Below are 21,675 nucleotides of genomic sequence, written 5' to 3' on the forward strand. Positions count from 1 at the left end.
ACAACAACAACAACAACAACCAGGATTGTGGTGAGGAGTAACACAGAAAATGAGCAGAAAAACCCTAGCAAAGAGCCTGGTTCCTTGGCTATATATTTCCAGTCTGGAGAAGAGCTCAGGAACCATCTGTGGTTGCTATTGGCCACATGAAATATAAGGGGTTATCGTCATTCTTTTACTTAGCTTACTCCAGTGTCTAAGAAGAATATCTGTATGAGTATGTGCATTTTTTCCCTTTTCTCTCGTTGCTAAAAATGGAGGCTTCTTGGCCCCAGAACTGAGCTGGCTTCAGCTAAAAGCCTTAGGCTGACAACCACCCTTACCCCTTCCAGCTGAGTTCAGCCCCTCTTCCACTGGGGCAAAAATAAAACGGGGGCAGTTTCAACTTTAAAGACCACCTCCATAAACAAAACAAACCCACTCCACAATTTGTCTAAGGCATTCCTCCCTTCAAGCCCTCCTTATTTAATTTCTGGGGAATTTTAAATAGAGGGCTTGCAGAAGTTTGCACCACCTGACGTCAACGGCTCTCTGACAACGTGGATTCTTCTATGTGGTGTCGGGGGAGCAGCCACCACGAATGCCCATGCTTTTCCAGGCTCCGTTCCCAGTTGGAATTTGGGAGCCACTGGTATTACCCTAGGAGGCTGTGCGAGATGGAGGGTACCCAGGAGGGGGCGTCCCCTTCGGGGGCCTGTAACTGTCCCCAAACCTCAGGCGTTCTGGAGCACCAGGCATCCAGTGAACCCATCTGAGTAGCACCTGTACTAGTGTTTTCTTCTCAATTGACTTTATTTTTTTTAAACACAAATAAATATTTTAAAAAGACATTTTCCTATGCTACACTAAATGAAAAACCAGTATTTCTTGGCATAAATATAACTAGAAAAATACATACAATGAAAACAAAATAATATGAAGTTTTAGCAAAATGCTAAACCTGGGGCCTGCTTATCTGTTGGTCCAACAAACAAATGAAGGAAGTCAGCAAGTGTTAGATGGGGGTTAACACCAGAGGGGTCCCAAACCACATGGGGAATGGGGAGAAACGAACAGGAAATAACCTTCTCATGATGGGACTCCATGCCATTTAATGCTGCATCCACCCAGCACATGCAATTGTAGGATCCACATTCTGGGAAACATAAGTCTTTCAGAAGGAGCCTTGAGTTAAGAACCTGCAGTCCCTGGTTCAAATCTAAGCTTGGCTACTCTCAAGCTTTGAGGTCTCAGGCAAATCACTTACCTTCTGAAACTCAGTTTCTTCATCTGAAAAATTGAAACAAAGTCACTTGTCCTATTTACCCCTACAGAGTTGCTCTGAGATAACTGTTCTTGTCAGGTGCCTTGGAGTTGGCTCCGACTCATGGCGACCTGATGTGTAACAGAAGGAAACGTGCCCCTGGTCCTGCACCATCCTCAAAATTGTTGCTATGATAGACAGGGAAAATGCTCTGCAAAGTCTCCAGACTAGAACGTGATTAATGTAATTGATATCAACTAAATCATATACCTGAAAAATGTTGATTTCACAAATGTTGCATTTTATATATATATATATATTTGCATTACATATATTTTTAAAACAATGAATGAAAAAGAAGAAAAGTCTCCAGATTGGTAGGTAGATAGGGGCTAGGGGTTATTACTTGAGCACCTTCATCAACTCAATGGACTCCTAACTTTCACCCAAATACAACTTACTGCCCAGACTGGATGGTGGCCCATTCCTGGCTAGAGAAAAGGAAAATGAATATGCAAGAAAATAGATGATTTTCTTTTGCAGTTAACCCTCCCAATAGCCATATGGGTTTTGAAATATTATCTCCATTTTACAGATATGGAAACTGAGGAGCGGAGCATACTGGCTACTCAGTGGCTACTAGGGTAACTCAGGGGCTGGGAGTGGCATGCCCCCATTGTGCTTTCTTTAGCACACCCAGCAGGGCTCAGAAGCTCAGAAGCTCTCTGATCCACCACTGGGCTCCCATGTCTCATCCTTCCAAGCCATGTCCTTTGTAAAGTTCCGGTGATCCCCTTTACTCAAGCTTCTGCCCTCCTGCCCATGCTCTCCTGCTCTCCTGACCTTAGGCTTGGGTTGGCTGTCTCTCTGCAAGAGACCAAGGGCTCTTTGAGGACAAATGCCAAGCCTTGCTCATCTTGGCATCCTGTCAACCTATAGAGAACCACAGAGGACTAACCAGGAAGCAGCAGAGTATACAGGAAGATCCTGGCAAATTACCTAAACTCTGTGGCCCTGAGCTTTCTTATCTGTAAAGTGGAAGTCATAATACCTTTGTACAAGGAAGGGGCTCAATGAAGAGTTGTTGAAAATGAAATGCAATGACAGATGAGCATAAGGCCTTCCTCTTCCTTCCCTGGCTTCTACAGTCCCACTACAGTCCCTCCTGTTTCCCATGTCCTCTCAAGCCCAGCTCCTGGGGTCAGTTCTGGACATCTTCTCTCCAACTCTCATCCCTCTGGCCCCTGGGCCTTCTGCCCTGCTAGAATCGAAGGCAGTTAGCTATTCAGCCCTGGGCAGCATGACTTTCTCCAGTTCCCCAATTTTGGGGGTACCTCTGACTCACAAAACAGCACCCTGGCTTATTTAGGGGGATTTACCCACGGGGACCTGAGGCTCAGAGACTTTTGTTGCCTCTTGTATAACTTGACCAAGATCATCCAGTAAGCTGATACCTGCTGCCCCCAGTGCCCCCCAAGATTGGGTCCATTTTCATACTGGACCTCTCCCCTTCCAGGAATTGAATAGCAAAGCTCAAGCCAATCAATGGGGGACAAGGCCACACCCTGGGTGGGGCTCCTGGAGGAATGCAAAGGAGTGCACAGGCAGTGGCCTCTCCCCAAGCACGTTAGAATCAGCTCTATTGGCTGGCCAAAGGCCACAGTTTTTCATACAGGGGACACAAATAAAGCCTTATTCCTTGGCGGGTGCAACTTGGAGTTCTGGGATGGGCAGCACCAGAGACCTGCCCCTCACAGGGGTGGGGGCAGTTGGGCAAGACACCAACTATGGTACTCACCCAGGACCTATAGAGAACCACAGAGGACTAACCAGGAGGCAGCAGTGTACAGGAAGATCCTGGCAAATTACCTAAACTCTGTGGCCCTTAGCTTTCTTATCTGTAAAGTGGAAGTCATGATACCTGTACTTCATAGCATAGTTGATTACAGGAAAAAAAGGATTTAGCTCACTGCTTAGCATACACTAGGTGCTTCAATAACCTCTTTCTAGCTTTTCTTATCATTTTCTGATATTTATAGCCTCCAGAAAACAGCAAATGGGTTTATCCTGAACCCCAAATGCTCTTCTCCTGGGGTAATTATCCTGGAGTCCCAGCTGGGTTTGTGGTGATTTAGAAATAAGTTCTTTCACTGAGCTTCTTCCTGCCCCATTTTCCTTCTTGTCTTTCCTGCTCTGGCCACCATCTTTTCTTCACGATTCCTAAGAAGTGGTCTAGTGCAGATCCTACTCCAATCCAAGGGAAAAAGGCCACACTCCAACCAGGCCCTACCCTAGTTCTGATGCCCTAGAAAAGGTTAAGTGCTCAACTATGAGCCAAAAGGTTGGCAGTTTGAACCCACCCAGAGGCACCTTGGAAGACAGGCCTGGTGCTCTGCTTCCTAAAGTTCACAGCCTTGAAAACCCTACAAAGCAGTTCTGTTCTGCACTCATGCAGTTGCCATGAGTTGGAATTGACTTGATAGCAACTAACAACAGAAACAACTCAGACCCAGGTTTCTCAATCACAGTCACAGTGATTGGTAAGGAAGTGGTGACTGACACCCATGAGCACCAATGAGTGATTCAGCCCTTCCCACCTCTATCCTGTCAATCTCTGGTACATTTTGCCAAAACATCCAAAGGGAAAAGGCCTGCAGAGTCTCCTACCCTGCCTCACAATCTCCCAACAACCACAGTCCCCTCAGTCTGGCCACGGGAGTAACTGTCTACTTCTTCATTACACCCTCAGCTCCATGAACATGAGGATCATATTACCTAGGGCCTGGTACACAGCAGGAGATTAATAAAGGTTTCAGAATGAATGAATGAATGCCTCAGCTCCAACTCCTGACTATACACTTGCTTGGTTTTGGTTTTCTCCATTCTGAATAAAGACGAGCCTCTGATCAACTCCCTGACACAGCTCAGTAGGAAGATCTGGGTACCCGATGGTAGAGAGATGGGATGAAGTTGGGAAATTCATTGATCTAGTCTGCCTTTCAGACCCCTTGGCCTCCATGGGGGCCTCCCACCACCTCGAGCTCCTTGGAGGGCACAGTCCCTTCTAGAAGTGGTGTCAGGATGGGAGGCCTGGATGGAGTCTGACAACATAATTTGGGAATGGGGGCGGGCCATGAGGATTTTCTCCCTTTAAATATGCCCTGGCGGTGACAGGCCCAAGATGTCCCCAGCTGAGTCCTAGCCCTCAGCCATGAAAAGGTATAACTTCCCTCCCCAGGAAGTGAGCAATAGCATGTTATTGGCTCTAGCTCCCTGGCTCCAGCCTGTCTCTCAGCCTGGAATGTGAGTGTCCCCTCTCTCTGTCCTGATCTCTGGATCAGAGCTCCTGCCCAACTTGGGAGGAAGACCATGGCAGTGAGGAGTGGTCAGGGCCCCTGGGGTCCAGGGTCCTTCTCCCAGTTGTCACCTCAACACCAAGAAGATGATCTGTCCCCACCAAAGTAGAGGCCCTTCAAATCCATGTACCCAACCCTGGTTTGGCTTCTATCACCAATGCCAGGGTAAAGCAGACTCCTTACAATATCAAGTCTCAAGGGAGCAGTGTTACTTACATTCAAGGATCTGAGGTTTGCCTAAGGTGCTAGTTGGGTGGGGCAGGAGGGGAGATGAGCTAAAGGCCCCTCTAGGGCTGCTCTGGGGACAGAAGGGGTGAGAGCTCGGATATTCTGTTACCTTCACAGGCTGGTTAAGGTCTGCTCTAATGGGCTGGGCCACCCTGGCCTCCTCCCCACTTACCCCCCCCCCACACACACAGTGTAGGTACATGGCAAACACACAGAAAATGATGGCTTAACATGTGAAGAAGGCGATGGAAAAATCTGGAAATGGGTAATGGTGATGGTTGCACAACATGAATTAATGTCAATAAGTTGTACACGTGAAGAATGTTGTAATGGCAAATGTTTCATCACATATATATTTACCACAATTTAAAAAATATGAAGGGTTAGGATATTTGGCTAGAGGGCAAGACAGAGATGATGAGGTCCTGAGTAGACAAGAAAGACTCTTGGAAAATGGGATTCTCCAATTCACCCCAAGAAGGAATGGAGACAGCAAATGGGACAGACTAACCCCAGCCCCAGTAAGCGTGGGGATCAGCAGAGCCTTCCAATGCTGAGCCTTTGAGACCCCTCACTGGCTTGAAGTCTGGCCTCCCTTTAAGGCCCAGAGCTATTGCTTTCACAGATCTTGTTTAACTTGAGAGGGACTGGGGGATGGGGGCCAAGGAAAACTGCATTCTTCCCCATCAAAGCCAAGAGTTTAAAGTAATACTTCTGGTTGTAACTGATCCCAGCCTGTTTGTGATTACGGCCCTCGCGCTCTTGCTGGCAGGGCAGCTCTGGAGCCCCACAGCATGGCTGACGGGAGAGGCCCCCCCCCCAACCCCCCATCACTCGGATAATCTTGTCCTCGTCTGACATGGCCAAAACCGTCCCTCAGCCTCTCTGCTGCCAGCAGTTCTCCAGGGCAACTCCTCAAAACATTACTTTATTTCAAAAAGGACGGAAAAGCCACCCCCGGCCCCAACCACGAAATTCCACGACACTAATCATATTCCTTCTGTTACTAGCACCATCCTGGAAAACAAACAGCACCAGCACTCTCATTGGCCGATGCAAACTGGAAGAGGGAGGGAAGCACGAGACTGGACCATCTTCTTCCCTGGCCTACCCCCTCCCTTGTGTTAGGAGAGAAAACACACACACACACCCCCCCCATACATATGCACATGCCCACATACACACACACCCATACACATGCATATACCCATGCCCATATGCACGTGTACACACGCATACAGACACACACATGCCCACATACACACACATGCACGCACACACACACGCCCATACACATGCATATACACACGTGCGCGTGTGTGCACACACACACCCTTTTGCTGCCATTGCACAGAGGTGGCTTAGGGAAGCATAAGACCATTTCTCAGCTGTTCTTTCTCCGGAAATTCAATCTGCAAAGCATTTGGCCTCACAAAGCCCATTCCAAAGGTGTCCAGGAGCCCGGGAGCCCTGTGATCATCATTACAAACCCAGCGACGTTTGCAGCCAGTGACCCATTTGGCTGCTTGAGAAGAGCTGGCTGAAGACATGCCAACATGGTCAAATTCCCTCACCTGCTCCCTCTGAGCTGAAACTGGCTTGTACTCAGAGTCTCAGGGGCACAAGGGGATCTCAGGCCTGCTCTTGCCCCAGCTTGGTAATAGCACAGGGGTCAGGGAACGGGGGAGCCTGGGACCCTAAAAGCAGCCCTGGCCACTGTCTCAGTATACCTCATATCCTCCATTGTGTAGGTGAGGAAAGCTGTTGCTCAGACAGGTAAAGTGACCTGCCTGAGGTCAGTCAATCACTAGTCAGTGACTGAGCCTAGAGCCTAGGCTGACCAAGACCTCTTATGCAAAGCCTGGCGTTCCTTCCATGATGGCATGCCGCTGCTCTCCTGTGAACATGACACCCAGAGCACAGCGCCAAGTGGCAATCCCTTGACCCAAACCCTCGAGCAAGAAGTGGGTGGCTGGAAGTGGCAGAAAGCCATGCCGAGGCACAGGGAGGTCACTTGGCCAGGCCCAGCACGGGAGAAGTCTACAGCCAAGACTGCAGGTGCTGGTGTGGGGCCTGAGAGCTCCAGCCCTGTGTCCTCACTACACCGGCATGCCACCAACAGAGCACGATAGCTCAAGGCCTGCCCTGATCCAAAGACAGGGTGCACGCTGAGCAGACAGAGGTCTGGGGCCTTTCAGAGTGACGACTAGAAGTATAAAAAACAAATAGGGACAGATGGTGTCCAGAAACACCAGGAGAGAGTACCTGGTCAACCTCAATGTTATCTCACCCCCTTCCTGGCGGAAAGGAGGAACAAAAGGGGCTGAGGGTGGTCAACATACTTCTCTCCCCTATCATATTCCTGCTTATGCACCCCCGGCCTCTCTCCTACCCTAGCCCAGGCTCTAGTAGAAGGACTAACCTCTGCTTTTCTGCTCTCGGGAGCCTGGAGAACTGATACAGTAGAGCACTCTGGGCCTGACTTTCCAAAGAAGTAAAATCCACCAAGAAGAGAAATGCAAATATCTGGATTTCCAACCAGAGCCAATGGGTGAGGTACATGTGTTTGAAGCCTACACCCACTTCCCAGCTATGCAGCCTTGGAGCAAGTCACTTAATTAACCTGACTGGGCTTTGATTTCCTCCTTGGAAAGACAGAATGCCAGTGCCTGCCCTGTTTATCTTCCTGGGATGTTTTATAAGCTGCATGGTTTTATATCTTGTAAAGCATAAATTGTTGTTATTCAAGAAGAGCTTACCCTGAAAATTTTCAAAATCTCATACTAGCTGGCATGAACAGGCATCTCCCCCCAGGTGGTGGACTTGACTTCTCTGATGACCCTCCTGGCAGAGGTCTAAGAGAACAGGCACACAGACTTCTGACCATCAGGCTTAGAACGTTCCTTGAAACACAAAGTTCCAGAACACGGTGAGCCAAGGGCTGCCTGAGGTGATGCTGATGGGCCAGCTCATAAGAGGAGACCCATTCGTGGTCCATCCACTTTTTGGCCAGTCCTTTCCTGACTCTTCATTTGAGTTTGGCTTTCTCTCCCCTCTCATGGTGCTCCTGGACCACTTCCCCATAATCCAATCCAATAAAAGCTTAGGGGAGCCAATGCATTTTAGCAAGAGCCCAAGAGATGCCCAACTAAGTTCCCTGAAGAGCTGGGGCCGAGACAACCAAATGCAACAAAACCAACAAGAATTTCATACAGCACAGTTCAAACATAGGTAGCATAGTAGAAACGAGGGTTATCTGAGCCAGAAGGTTCCCTTCCTTTCCCAGGATTCCATAGCTCAGCTCTCAGGATAGGGTGCCCCACTGAACACCAGCTCCCACCAGACTTCATAGGGCATCTGGGTTAATCGGGTCACCCTGGTCACTCCCCGATTAAGAAGCCAGGGATCCTAGGTCAGCTCCGGGAGCCCAGAGGATGAGGTTATGGAATCTGAAAAGATGCTGATAGAGTCGAGGGTGGTTTACCCTGGGTCACCCCCCACTACCACCAGAGTGATTACTGCAAACCCAACTGCTGAAGTGTGTAATATCACACGGCCACAGGATAATCAGGGGAAAGAACATGGAAGGGGCAATTTCTCAACCAAAATTCCCTCGGGTCCTGACAAATTACTATACTCCCCAGAAAGTGTTTGTTTTACACTTTGTGGACCAGGCCATGAAGAAACCTGTTATATAAGAGTGGAGGAAATGCTGTGGGGAATGGGGGTTGGAGTATGCACCAGAGGCAAGCTTCTCCCTGCACTTCGGCTGGGGGATGAGACCTGTCACTTCTACTGGGGACAAAGGAAGTGTCTGTGCATGGGTGGGGGTGAGGTCTCCAGTGTTGCCCGCTCACTGGCCACCTGTGGAAGGGTATGCCTGGGTCGGGGGACTTAGGTTGCCATTTGCTGACTTCACTGCAGGGCTCCACTTTGGTACATGGTGAAGGTTGTTTCTAGAATAGGAGCCCTGGTGGTGAAAAGTTAAGCATTCAGCTGGTAACCAAAAGGTTGGTTTGAACTCACCCAGTGGACTCCTCGGGAGAAAGACCTGGTGAGGATTACAGACTAGGAAGCCCTATAGGGCAGTTCTACTGTGTCACATGGGGTTGCTAAAGAGCTGAAATTAACTCGATGGCACCCAACAACAACATTCCCAGAATAATATCCCTGACCCCTACTACTTCCCTGTCCTTGCTTACTACTCTCCCCAAGGCCACTGGCCTGCGGCTCTACCTTCGTCTACCGGGTTCTATCTGCTCTCAGCATTCACGGCACCTTTTCAGGAAGGCTTTCCCTGACCACATTCCATTATACACTTTCCCGTCCTTACTTCTCAGCAGAGTGCTCTGCTTATTTCCTGCACTGCATTTATCAAATTTTTGCACTTATCTTCATTATTTCCTTGGTTTGCTCATTCAGAAGGTATCTCTCCATTAAATGTAAGAGAGCAGGGCTTTGCTTGCCTCAGTCACCTCAGTGGCCCTCGCCTGGCATGTGGTCAACAAATAAAGGTTTAGTGACCATTGACTGAGGGCTGGCTTTGGTGGGGGTTCTGGTGGTGTGTGGTTCAACAGGTTCCAGGCGTTCAAACCTGGAAAAGCAGCATTTTGGAGATGTTTGTTCTGTGGAAACCTGTTTGTTCCACAAAAAAGAGGGCAGCCAGGTGCTGCCTTGGGGCTGGGATGAGTGGCTATCATTGCTCTGGCACTTCAGTTGGATTTCCAAGGCCATGCATGCCACTTGAAGTGACTATTCAAGAAAAATGGCCTAAGGAGTCTGGGACACGATAGGTCCCAGAGCCAATGGCAGGTCAGAGTTACCAACCACCCCACCTATCCATACTGAGTAGAGTGGAAGATAAGGTAGAGGGAGAGCCCAGTGCCCATGGCCCCACCCAGAGTCCAGCAGCTGGCTCCAGGCAAGTACATAGTGCTGACAAGCCCTTGGATGCCTCCCTGACAAACAGCCCTTGAAGGAAAGAGCCACTTCCAGAGCCTCTGTCCATGGACACGCCTCCCCCTGCACCCTGTTTGCTTCAAGTGCCACGATTCTCAGCTTACTCTCCTGCTTACTGACTTGTGCGGCCCCATCCTTCCTGCCAGGACTTTCACTTTTCTTTGTTGGCAAGCACCTTCTCCTCCAAATAACCACACATCTGCCTCCTATCTCAGCCCAACACTTTGCTTCTGTGGACCTGAGATCCTCTTCCCTCTCTGCCCATCTAAGTAAGCCCCCTCATTCTCCAAGGCCCAGCTCAATGCCCACTACTCCTCTAGTAGCCTTTCCTGACCATGCTAGCCTTTACCCCGGCACTTCAGCTCTGTGTCACATAACAGAGCCACCAAGCGTCAGCCAGTATGGGGCCTCTTCTTTCCCCAACCTGACATAAACCCACAATTCCTTGAAGCTACTGCTCCTCGGTCACCAAGGGGAACCTAGGCTTCTGTCTCCATCCCTTCTTCCTGTCACAGGCTGGAACGAGGATAGTTACTGTGGTATGATGGATCACTTTTATATAGCCTTTCTCACCATGGTCTTGTAACTCCCACCAAATGACTGGGTAGGACTATGCAAATAAGGTGCTTGTGGCCCACCAAGGGGATTGGATAGCTTGCTAATAATGCAAATGAGGTGCATGGCACACTCATGGCAATGGGACCATGAAAATAAGGTGTATGGAACCGTAACAAGAGATTGGTCAGTTTTGCCATCCTGCTAGGGTTAAAATGAGCCATTCCAGAGGCAGAAAGGGTGTACCTCACTACCAAGAAAGAAGACCTACGAGTGAAGCGAGTCCTCTGGACCTGGAATCCCTGCGTTGAGAACCTCCTAGACCCAGGTGAGAGAGATGCTGTAACACAGAAGATAGGGAGAGATGGCAGTGCAGCAGTAGCAAAAGCAATAGCCAGGTGAAACGGCAAGAACCAGGAGACTGGTGGGAGATGGCTACATTGGGACTTGCTGACCCACAGAGCCAGGAGCTTTGTAACACTTGCCCAAGCAGGGCAGAGGCTGAGAGGCTGAGGGGCTGAGGGCATGGCTGAAAAGAAGTTATCCTAATCAAAGACCTGTATCCTGAGTCATTTCTGATCCTGAGTTGTTCGCTGTTACTTCCCTAATAAACCCTGTAACTGTTAGTATGGTCTGCAAGTTCTGTGTGGCCATTGCAACAAATTATCGAACCCAGCAGAGACATAGAGAGTGCTGTGGGAGAGACAAATGATGTCAGAATTGGTAAAAGGCTGGAGGAAGTTATGTCTGACCTTGACCTTATAGGAATCACCTTTGGGCTGCTGGTGCTGATAATGATTCTCCTTTCCCTTGTGACGTCAGATGAGGAGGTCAGACGCCTCCGCCGTGCCATTTTTACAGCTGCTCAAGCAAGGACTACGGTGGTGTCTCTGGACTCCAGAGGGGGTTATTCCAGCCTTGTTGCTTTGCAGTAAACTCCCTCCTCACAGACCCTCAGGGCTGAGAGAGTCCACAAATACCACTGAGTGCAATCCATTTTCTGGCCAGGTAGGGAAACTGAGACCCTGAGAGGGAAACTGGCCTGCCACAGGCCCCAAGGTATATCTGTGGCAGAGTTGCCCCAGCCTAGCGGTTTTACTAATGGCTATCACATGTTGGGCACTTACTTGTGTGCCAAGCCCTGTGCTAAGCACTAAATTCCTTCTGATGAGCACATACCAACCCTATAGCTATAGGTAACCTTATGACCATTTTACATGTAAGGAAACTGATGCTTAGAGGAGCCAAGTAATTTCCCATGGTCACTAGTAAGTGACCAAGTCACGGTTAAAACTAAGGTTTATCTAACTTGGAGTCCATGGTCTTAACTGCTAGGTTATCCTGTAGTCTCGTTCTCAAAATAGTCTCTAGCTGGGAGTGAATAAAACTGAGCTGAGGGGCCAAGGCTAGAGTAGAATGCCCACCTGGGCTTAGACCCTCTCCTCCTGGATCTATGCCTCTGGCCTTTCCTCTCAAGCCAGCCTCATTTAAGTGGGTAATAGCTACACACCAGAGATGGTCTTGGATCGGAATGGACTTTGGAATTGCTTGTCAGCCAGATGCAGCAGGGATACACGCAAGTGCTGCATTTAAGAAGAGAAGTGATTTCAGAGACTAAGACCTTTGCATAGCTGGCTCAGGACCACAGAGTGGGCAGTCACCACCTCTGTGGAGTCATCACATCCAAATAGAGACTGGTTCATTGGAACCAAACTCGTAAAAGGCTGTTGCAGACGTAAGAATGCTAGTTAACACTTATCCGCAATGCAGATTGCGATAAATCTGAGTTTTCAGAAATAGCCTACACTTATCTTTATTGGGACATCTCTTTTCCAGGAGCAGAGTTGCTTGGGAATCTGAATCAGCAATCACGTGGCTCCTTAGTTACAGAATCAGAGTAAGAGACATAGGCAGTATATAAGAAGTCCACTTAAGACAATGGATAAGTCTGTAAAGCTACCCCAGCTCCATAATACAGTCTACCCCTTAAGTGCCCGGAATGCTCATATTAATTACATTCTAAGCTCCATAAAGGGAGGATTGTATATCCAATCAGCACAGCACCTGGGTCAAAGGAAGTACTCAAGTATTGCTAAATAAATAAGTGGGTGAATGCTATTGTTGTTGTTAGGTGTGGTCGAGCTGATTTGCACTCGTAGTGACCCCACAGTATTGCTACCCACAGGATTTTCTTGGCTGTAATATTTACAGAAGCTTATTGCCAGGTCTTTCTCCCATGTAGCCACTGGGTAGGTTCGAACAGCCAACCTTTCAGTTTGCAGCTGAGAGCTTAACCGTTTGCACCACCGGGGCCCCTTAGTGAATAAACGAATATTATGTGCCATATCTTTTCTCCTTATAAAAGCCCATGTCATAAGTATCACTGTCCCGTTTTACTCATAAGGAAACAAAGTGAATCCTACTGATACCATCTAGTTAATGTCGCATTAGATCAGATTCCGGACTCTGCTCTCTCTACTATATGCACAGCTGCTAAATGAGTAAAATCGTTGCAGCCAACATGTTTTTGGATACTCCACCTCCCACTGTCTCCCTGATTTAAAACTGGCCCCCAACTGCCAATGCTGAAGAGGTGGGCTAGGTAGTCATGTTTATATCCGGTGGCCCCGCCCCTGGCCACAGCTGATTGGTCTAGGGCTAGACACCTGACCAAAGTGTCATTTCATTGGCTGGCCAGGAACCAACCAGATTCGAACTTCAAAGTTTGAACCAGAGACTGTTCAGTTGGTGGTAGCTGTCTCAACTGAAAAGTTAAACAGAATCTGGACTTCACAACCAACGCCACACGAACAAGCTGCTGTTATGGCTGAGAAGAAACCATGAGAAGGAAGGCTGGTCTACAGATAGAAGAGTATATAGCTGTGCTTTAAGCCACGTAGTCCCCAAGAGACAGAGAGAGACGAGAAGCTGCTTTGGTTCATGCTGACTTCCTGGTTCCCAGTCTCAGCCCCATGAATCTAGGATGTTACTTCCCTTACCCTCAAGTTCAGTGAGATTTTCCTATACCCTTTTGATGATCTCTTGAGCAAATCTGTGTTCTGTCCCTTGCTCACAACTCAACTGGGACTAAAGCATTGACTGTGGAGGGGATGAAAGTCCTCAACCTTTAATTGTCTCACCTGTCAATTAAGTGGCTGGACCACCCACCCAGGCACTCAAAATTCTTTGCCAGCACAATTCTTTAATCTGAGGTCCTAGAGCTATGTGCCTCCAAGGGAGTAGAGCAACTCCCCGTGTACCACTGGGTGCCAGGAAGGAAGCAAAGACTCAGAAAAGGAAGGTTGAGGCAGGAAAAGAATGAGCATCTGCTGACTCTTCCACTTCCTCCCCTGCCCTCCAGTCATGAGAAAAAGGAAGCAATTCTGGACAATTGGAGGCAGCTTTGCTCAACACAAGGAGCCCTGGTGGGATAGTGGTTAAGAGCTCTGCTGCTTACTGAAAGGTGGGTGGTTTGAACCCACCAGCTGCTCTGTGGGAGAGAGATGTGTCAGTCTGCTTCCATAAAGACTGCAGCCTTGGAAACCCTATGGGACAATTCTATTCTGTCCTACAGGGCCACTGTGAGTTGGAATCGGCTTGATGGCAACGGGTTTGGTTTGGTTTGGTTGCTCAACACAGAAATCACCACTCTGCTAGAAGCCAGACCAAACTGTGCCAGTGTGGTCTTTGAGGCACAGGAATGTCCTGCAAAGGAGGCATCTCAAGCAATTCTGCTGATTTGAAGGGGTTCCCAAGGACAAGACAGTGATGGCTGCTACACGCCCTAGCACGTTGGCAAAGTTAGTAAAGCTGCTGGAACTTTCTGCTGTATTTGTCCCTGTTGATCAATGGAGAAAAATGGTCCTTTTCTGGTAGGGACCCAAACCCACCGCTTTATCAAAAATGGTCTCTCTGACACCAATGTTCAATACAGCACAATTCACAGTAGCCAAAAAGAAGAAGCAACCCAAACATCCACCAACAGATGAATGGATACACAAAATGTGGCATTTACATACAACGAAATATTATTCAGCCATAGAAAGGAATGAAATTCTGACAAATACTACAACATGGATGAACCTTGAAAAATTATGACAAGTGAAATAAATCAGATGCAAAAGAACACATATTGTGTAACTCCACTTACATGAAATATCTAGAATAGGCAAATACAGAGAGACAGGAAGTGGATTAGTGGTTACCACAGGCCAGGGGAGGGAGGAATAAGTAATTAATGCTTAATGGGAACAGAGCTCCTGTTTGGGATGAGGAAAAAGTTTTGGAAACAAATAGTGGTGATAGTCACACAATGTCATGGATATAATTAATGCTGCTGAATTGTATACTTAAACATGGTTAAAATGGCAAATGCTATGCTATATATATTTTACCATCACCACCAAAAAAAAAAATCTGGGGGAGGTGTGGAAAGATGTTTTCCCTGAGACCATTCAGATTCCACCACGTCGAGTGTCTCTGGCTTTTGTTCACCTACATACTTGTCCTCAGACTTGTCCTCAGTGCTGGGGGCACATCACCCTTCTCCTAACTGCTCAGCTGTTGCTTTCCCTCAGTTCAAAGGATCAGTTAGCAACATGAATTCTCACTACCTATGAGTACCATGCTGAAGGAGGGATCCAGAGACACCCTTCCACCACGAGGGTGCTAAGTAGCTCCACAGTCATCTCACCCAGCCTATATCTACCACATCTGTAGCATCACCAGCTCGGGCTTCCACCTGCTTCCCGTTGAGGTCAGCACATTCCCACCCTTCCCAATGTCCTATAGAGGGGAGAGGTCTCAGCTGTTTGAAATAACCTTAACCTGTTGTCTCAGCCACAAAATGGTCAAAGTGCCTTCTACTGTGTGGGGTTGGTCAGTGATCCCAGTAATCAACGCGTTTGTGGTAGGTCCTAGATTACCATGTACTGATTCTCATTCACCTGCCAGACACATCCTCCTTAGCCAAGGAGAGCACAGGCTGCTGGCACACACGCACCTCCAAATGGCTTGGTGGCTGTGGTCCCAGCCAGAGGGCTCTGATGAACAGGGGAGCAAAGTATGGCTGGATCCCTTTATGGACGCTTTACTCAAGGGACTCCCAGCCAGGCTGAGGGAGACACAGGCAGAGTCCTGACAGCCAGAGGACAAGATGAGGCCCTGAAGGCGGGGACGGTGCTGACTGGGGCTGCTGCTCCAACAATGCAAGTGGAAATGCCTTAACACGCCCACCAAGTCCAAGGTCAAAGGCATCACAATTGGGTCTTTGTTCCAAAGTTCAAAACCCTCACCACTCCTTGCAGCTTGCAGGATGCACAACACCCCAACCCCCATCAGACCTGCAGCTTCCCTCAACAAGGAAACCACCTTCCCAAGAATCAGCAGTTTGGCTCTCTTCCTTTCTCCCCTGCACCGGCTTCATTTCTCTGATTTAGCTGGTCTACACTCCAGGGTTCCTCTGCAAACACCTGCTGCTGAGCAGATGTCTCCACCCAGGGTAAAGATACAAAGCTCCCAGAGACATAGAAAAGCCACGTGCAAGGAGGCTCTCTCCCCTCATGGACGGCCCTATTGAGTACCCAGCATGGTGTTCAGACCTGAGAGAGGGCTTAGGGAGGTCATCTGTTCCAGCCCATTTCCAAGCAGCCACAAAGTTATCTCCATTTTACGGATGAGGTAACTGAGCCCCAGGGCCATTAAGGGACTATTCAGCCAGTGGAGGTGGGCAGAATCCTGCTTTCAGAGACAGCTGCTGACCCAGAACTTTCTTCAAGGAGCTCCCATTCCTAGGCAGGACTCCCAAGTGTTCCCAGGGTTCTAGATATGGGGTGGGACAGTAGGGGACATGCACATTCCTGGGAATCATGGAGTCTCATAGCAGAACCAATTGCCTTTTGTGTCTCCTCTTCAGCCATCCTGATACCAAAAGTCACAAGACCTCACTACCTCCAGGCTTGTATAGCTGTGGTGCACGTAAGGCGATGGGAGGGGGTCTCTAAGCCAGAGCCCTGACCTTATACAGAGAAGTGGGATGCTGTCTTTACTTGGTGGAAGCTCCCTCCCCTAATGTCTCATATTCCACCATCAGAGATTCCCTCCTTTGGGTTTTAAAGGTGTTTAGGGTTTTCAAAACAGACTCCCAAGATAATGTCCAATGCCAGCTTTGGGGGTGGGGGGTGGGTGGGGTGGCTGCTCCTGTGACAAAGGCTGAGGGCAAAGCTGTACAGGAAGCAGGAGCCCACTGCAAGCATCTGTGGTGAAGGGTCAAGGTCCTACATCAGGAACATGACTCTGCTGTATGGGGACTACGGCTGCCAAACACCACATGACTCCAGACCTGAGCTCTCTGAGGCGGGGGGCAGGCTGTGGGATCTATGCTTGCATCGGAGTCCTACTCTCTGGGAGTACAGCTCTTGAGCCTCCTGCAGTAGGAGCCTGAGCCCACCTCCCCAGGACGCCCATGGGGATTTTCTCAGCACGTCTACAGCTACTTGCCTCCCACAGGCCTAGGGATCAGGAGCCCAGGAACAACCACTTCTACTTTTGGCCTCTGGTGAGTGGTTTCCCCTGAATCTCTCTGTGCCTCAGTTGCTCCATCTATAAAATGAGCACAGTAGTGCTTTGGTCTGCCTCAAATAAAATACTGAAAGGGAACAGAGTGGGACAAGGAGGAGAACAGGCTCCTCCCCTCTGGGAGATTCCTCTAAGCACAGCCCGGAGAGGCTGGGGTGCACAGCTAACAAACTGAAAGTGAAACAAAACACCCCAGGAACCAATTCAAACCACAGCAGGCTGTGGGAAAACTGCTGATGTCCTGGGCCCAGGTCCCATCCCCGGCCCTGCAGGGGGCTGCGCAAGCCTGCCCCTGGTCTGACAGAATCCCACTCTCCTCTATTTGCCAGACAGACCCCTCCCCGACCATCAAGGACACTGAGACACTTGACCTAGCTTACAGGAAACTTGGAGGCAGCAGGCCCCATGGGCAGCCATCAGCACAGCCCCTACACAAGACAATGCCTCGGCTCCCAGTGACAGTGTGGCTGCCGCAGGACCTTCCTTGGTGTGGGACCTGGCTCCTTCCCCGTCCAGCTCCTCTTCCCTGATCCTAGTGGCCTCCAGCTCTGCAAGGGGAAGTCAGCTCACCACCCAGACCCTTGCCAACTCCCACAGGCCTGGCCCTTCCTCAGACAACCTGCCAGGGGCCCGGGGACCCCCCCCCCACAGTGACATCACGGCCTGCCTTCCCCACTAGTTGAGTTCTCCTTGCCTTGCCTGGTCCCTCTCTTGGAATATGGCCCTGAGCGGGACGCTGCTGTTGGATACGTCTGAGTTGGAAGCTCTCTTCCCATTGGGTCTCAGGGGACAGGAGCTTGAGGGTTATGGCTGAGGCTGCCACCCTGGCCTTGCATTAACATGAGCTGGTTAATTACCCCTGAGCTAGGGAGACATTCTTTTACCACCAGGCAAACTGCTGGCCTGCAGCCCAAACCAACAGGGGAAACTTCAGCCTCCACAGCCCTCTCCCTGCCAGATGGAAATAACGTATAGCTGCAGAGGTGGGGGGAGGAGAAAGGGAACAAAAACCAGCCCGTCTGTCCGAGGAGCCAAGCCGGAACCCTGAGTGGACAGCCAGATGCTGGGGCACTCACCACTTTCGTTCTTCTCGATGACATCTACCACCTCCCCGGCCTGGAGGCTCAGCTCTGAGTTCTCCTGCTTCTTATAGTTGGACACCACCACGTACTGTTCCAGGATCATGGGCTCGGCGTTGGTGTCGGCACCTGGCGAGGGCAGAAAGCACGCGGTGAGCCAGCGGCCGGCCATGGCCCCGCGGCCGGGGCGCCCCCTGTCCATCGGCCTCGGGGGAGGCTGCTCCGTCGCCAGCGCTGCTCCGAGGGGCAGCCTGCAGCCAGGGCTCGCAGCTCGCTGGGCCCCAAGGACAGGCCATATAGCAAGGCCCCACACCGGCCCGCTGCACCGCGGGGACCGGGGGACATGGGGAGCAAGGGGGCCAGGGAGGGGGCCGGGGGAGGAAGAGGGGAAGGGGAAAGGAGAGACAGGAGGTAGAGGCAGAGGCGAGGCCAAGAAATTCAGGAAAAGGCCCTCTGCTGCGATGAGTTAGTCACAGCCCGGCATGAGGGAGTCTGAGGAGAGGCCTGGGGCGGACGTGGTCTCTCCAGACTCCACTGCCGGCTGGGGTGTGAGGGGAGGGCCGGGAGCTGGTGGGCGGCCCATGAGGGCTGAGGCCAGAGAGGAGGAGAGGGAAGACGGAAAGGCAAGGAGGAGGGCTCCTGCCTCTACCCCCAACCCCTGTAAACCCCTGAGGAAAAAAATCAGCCGTCCTCCCCTCAGGAGGGAGAGAGCAGGAGAGAGCCTCTCCACAGCCCGGGACCAGGCGAGAAGTCAAGAGGGTTTGAGGCTGCCAATCACTGGGGTTTACTCGCAACCCTTAAATAGAAACACATGAGACCCATCGAATGAGGAGCCGGGGGTGGAGGCAGGGGAGGAGGAGTGGGGCCGAGACTGTTTACTTGAAACCCAAGAAGAAAGTCTCAGAGCCAGCGGCTGGAGAGCCCAGCACCACCAACCCCCCAACTTTTCCTTCAAGTTCGGCTCGATTTCTGCCCCTCCATTCACCAGGGCGCAGCACTGAGCCCAAGGCCTGGGGCAGATGGACCAGCCTCAGGCCTGCTCACCCAGTCCAGAGGGGGCGTTGGTCTGGCCTGGCTCTGTCCTCTTGCCACATGGCCATACTCAGTCTCCTTCTGCCTTCAAACGCTGGGGCTTGTGGTCAGCTCCCAGTACCCTCTAGCTGCCCTCTCCCAGTGGGAAGCAGGAGAGGGAGGGCAGGCAGATCCAAGACTCCCAGGAACAAGCTCTTTGTCTTCTTCAGCTACTGGACCGGTGCAGCATTCATTAAGCTGAAAGGTGGACAGACCTGGGTGCCAATCTCAGCTTACTGGCTGTATAGCATTGGACAAGCTGCCCCCAAATCTCTCTGCACTCCTATTATTACCATCACCATCCTTAGGCTGGGGACGGGGCTGGGGGACAAAACACATAAGACAAGCCCTACCAGGAGCTACAAAAACCCACTGCCATCCAGCGGGTTCTGACTCATAGCGACCCCACAGGACAGAGCAGAACTGCCCCATAGGATTTCAAAGGCTGTAAATCTACAGAAGCAGACTGCCACATCTTTCTCCCGTGGAGCAGCTGTTGCATTTGAACTGTTGGGCCTTTTGGTTAGCAGCCAAGTGCTTTAACCACTGTCCCACCAGGACTCCTCCTAGGAGCTATATGAATTCACAAACCAGAGACCAGTCACCTCCTACATGAAGCCTTCCTAGACCACCCCCAGCCCAAAAAGAATTCCTAGTATACTTTTTAAACTATGTCTGCCACCTTCTACGCCTGCCAATCTCCTGGAAAGCTGGCAGCTACATACCACCAACCTGGCTATAAAAGCAGCTGAGACAGTCTCCAGGCTCAGCATGGCCCCCTGGGTGCCTCAGCCTATAGCTACATTCCCTACACGCCTAGGTCTGATTCGGCAAATGTCATGTGCCAGACATGCACACTGTTCCATTTCATCCTCCCAGTACCCCTCCTAGCCCTCATTTCACAAAAGACAAATCAAAGGCCTAAAGAGGGCAAGAGCTCACACCGCAGATATAGAGAGAACCAAATTTCACTCACTGTTGCACTGGGCTTGTTGTTTAGGTTCAGCGCATCTCTTTCCATTACAGAACAACTGCCTCCTTTTTGTTTCACACAGCCCATTCTTCTAGCACAATGATCCTCCCCGTGTAGCACAGAATCACCTGGGGAGCTTTCGTATATTGAAAATATATAGATACATGGGTTCCACCCCTAGAGACCTAGACTTAATTGGTCTTGGTGGGGCCCAGCCATGGGTACTTTTTAGGTACTCTCTTGCCTCCACTTCTCAGGTACAGTCAGGGGTGAGAAGCACTGCTTAGGTATTTGGGTCCTTCCATTTTTTTTTTTTTTTTTATGGGAGAGGGGGCTTCATCCAACCTAGGGCAGGGGGTGATGGAAACAACTCTGGGAGATCCCAGGGGAGACCCTCCTGAGAAGGAAAAGCAGCCCAGTGTCCCTGGCTATATTCTCCCATGAGGCCCTGCAGCCCCAGTTCAGGCCTTTGGAGACCTGAGGGAAGGGAAGGCGGGCCAAATGGATATGTACATGCACAGCCCAGGCAGCCCCACCAGTGCCAGGATTGTATTTCAGGTAGAAATGCAACCAATGGCTGGGCGGCAGGGCCACTCACCCCTGCATTCGGATGCACCTGCCCCCTGGTGGCCAGATGGCGATCTCGCTGGACATGGTGCTGACAGAGACTACCTTCCACTGTGCCCTGGGGGGAGGTCAGCTCCTGTCCTGGGGGCCTCAGCCAGGCAGCAAGGGTCTTGGAGCGTCTGCAGCCCAAAGCACTTAAGTGCACTCAGCGCACAAAAAAGCCCAGCCCCTGCCCTGTGAGGCATGGGGGCTCCCTTCCCAGTTTGGGGGGACACTGGATGAGGAAAGCGGGAAAGGAAAACTCAAGTTACAAACGGAAGAAGAAAGGACTTTCCCAGCAGGTTGGAGCACTTCCAAATCCTGAGAGCGCCCAGACTGCACCGGTGATAACAGCAAGCCTTCATTAGTGCTAACTCAGTGTCAGCTACTACACCAAGTGCCCAGCTGCTCTGTCTCTTAATCCTCCAAACAACCTATGTGGAAGGTCTTGTTGGTGCCCATTTTACACATGGGGAAACAGGCGTGTGAGGCTAGGCAATTTCTCTAAGGTCACATAGCTGGGATGTAGGATGGCCGGGGCCTGAATCCAAGTCTGCTTGACGCCACTGTTTGCCTTCTTGACTTCTGCACTGCACAGGGCCTTCAGAGGGCTGCTGATGCCTGGTCTCCAGTGAAGAGCCAGGCCTCACTCTATGCTGGGTACAGCATACGCAGTGGAGTATGGGTTTCTTGTTGACTGCTGCTATATCCACTGGCCAGGGCACAGTGCCTGTTAGGTGGTAGGCACTACATAAATGTTTGTGGAATCAGTGAATGAAATGAATGGGCAGAGAGATGAGCTGAGTGATTAATGGTTTGCATTTAACTGATACTGATAAACCAGGTAGGGCCTCATCTCTGGAATATGGAAGAACTAGACATCTGAACTTGGGAGGAGAAAAGAGCAGAGAAAGGGAGGAAATGGGGAAACTGAGGCAAGGAGGAGCAAGGACTATGGATTTGTGACCAAAAGATGCTACAAAGCAGGGGTGTGGTGGGGAATGGAGGAACATCAGCTTATTTTAATCA

At 50.4% G+C, this 21,675-nt stretch overlaps 1 protein-coding gene across 4 annotated transcripts in view; it reads right to left on the minus strand.

Annotated features, from left to right (window-relative positions):
- Positions 1 to 21,675, minus strand: part of SH3PXD2A (SH3 and PX domains 2A) — a 246,197-nt gene that overhangs the window by 44,028 nt on the left and 180,494 nt on the right. For all 4 annotated transcript variants that reach the window (XM_049855963.1, XM_049855962.1, XM_049855966.1 and 1 more), the window contains one exon: positions 17,994 to 18,125. In XM_049855963.1, coding sequence (XP_049711920.1) covers positions 17,994 to 18,125 — 132 coding nt within the window. The remainder of the gene's footprint in view (positions 1 to 17,993; positions 18,126 to 21,675) is intronic.

Source organism: Elephas maximus, chromosome 16 (genome assembly GCF_024166365.1).
Source record: "Elephas maximus indicus isolate mEleMax1 chromosome 16, mEleMax1 primary haplotype, whole genome shotgun sequence".
NCBI lineage: Eukaryota > Metazoa > Chordata > Mammalia > Proboscidea > Elephantidae > Elephas > Elephas maximus.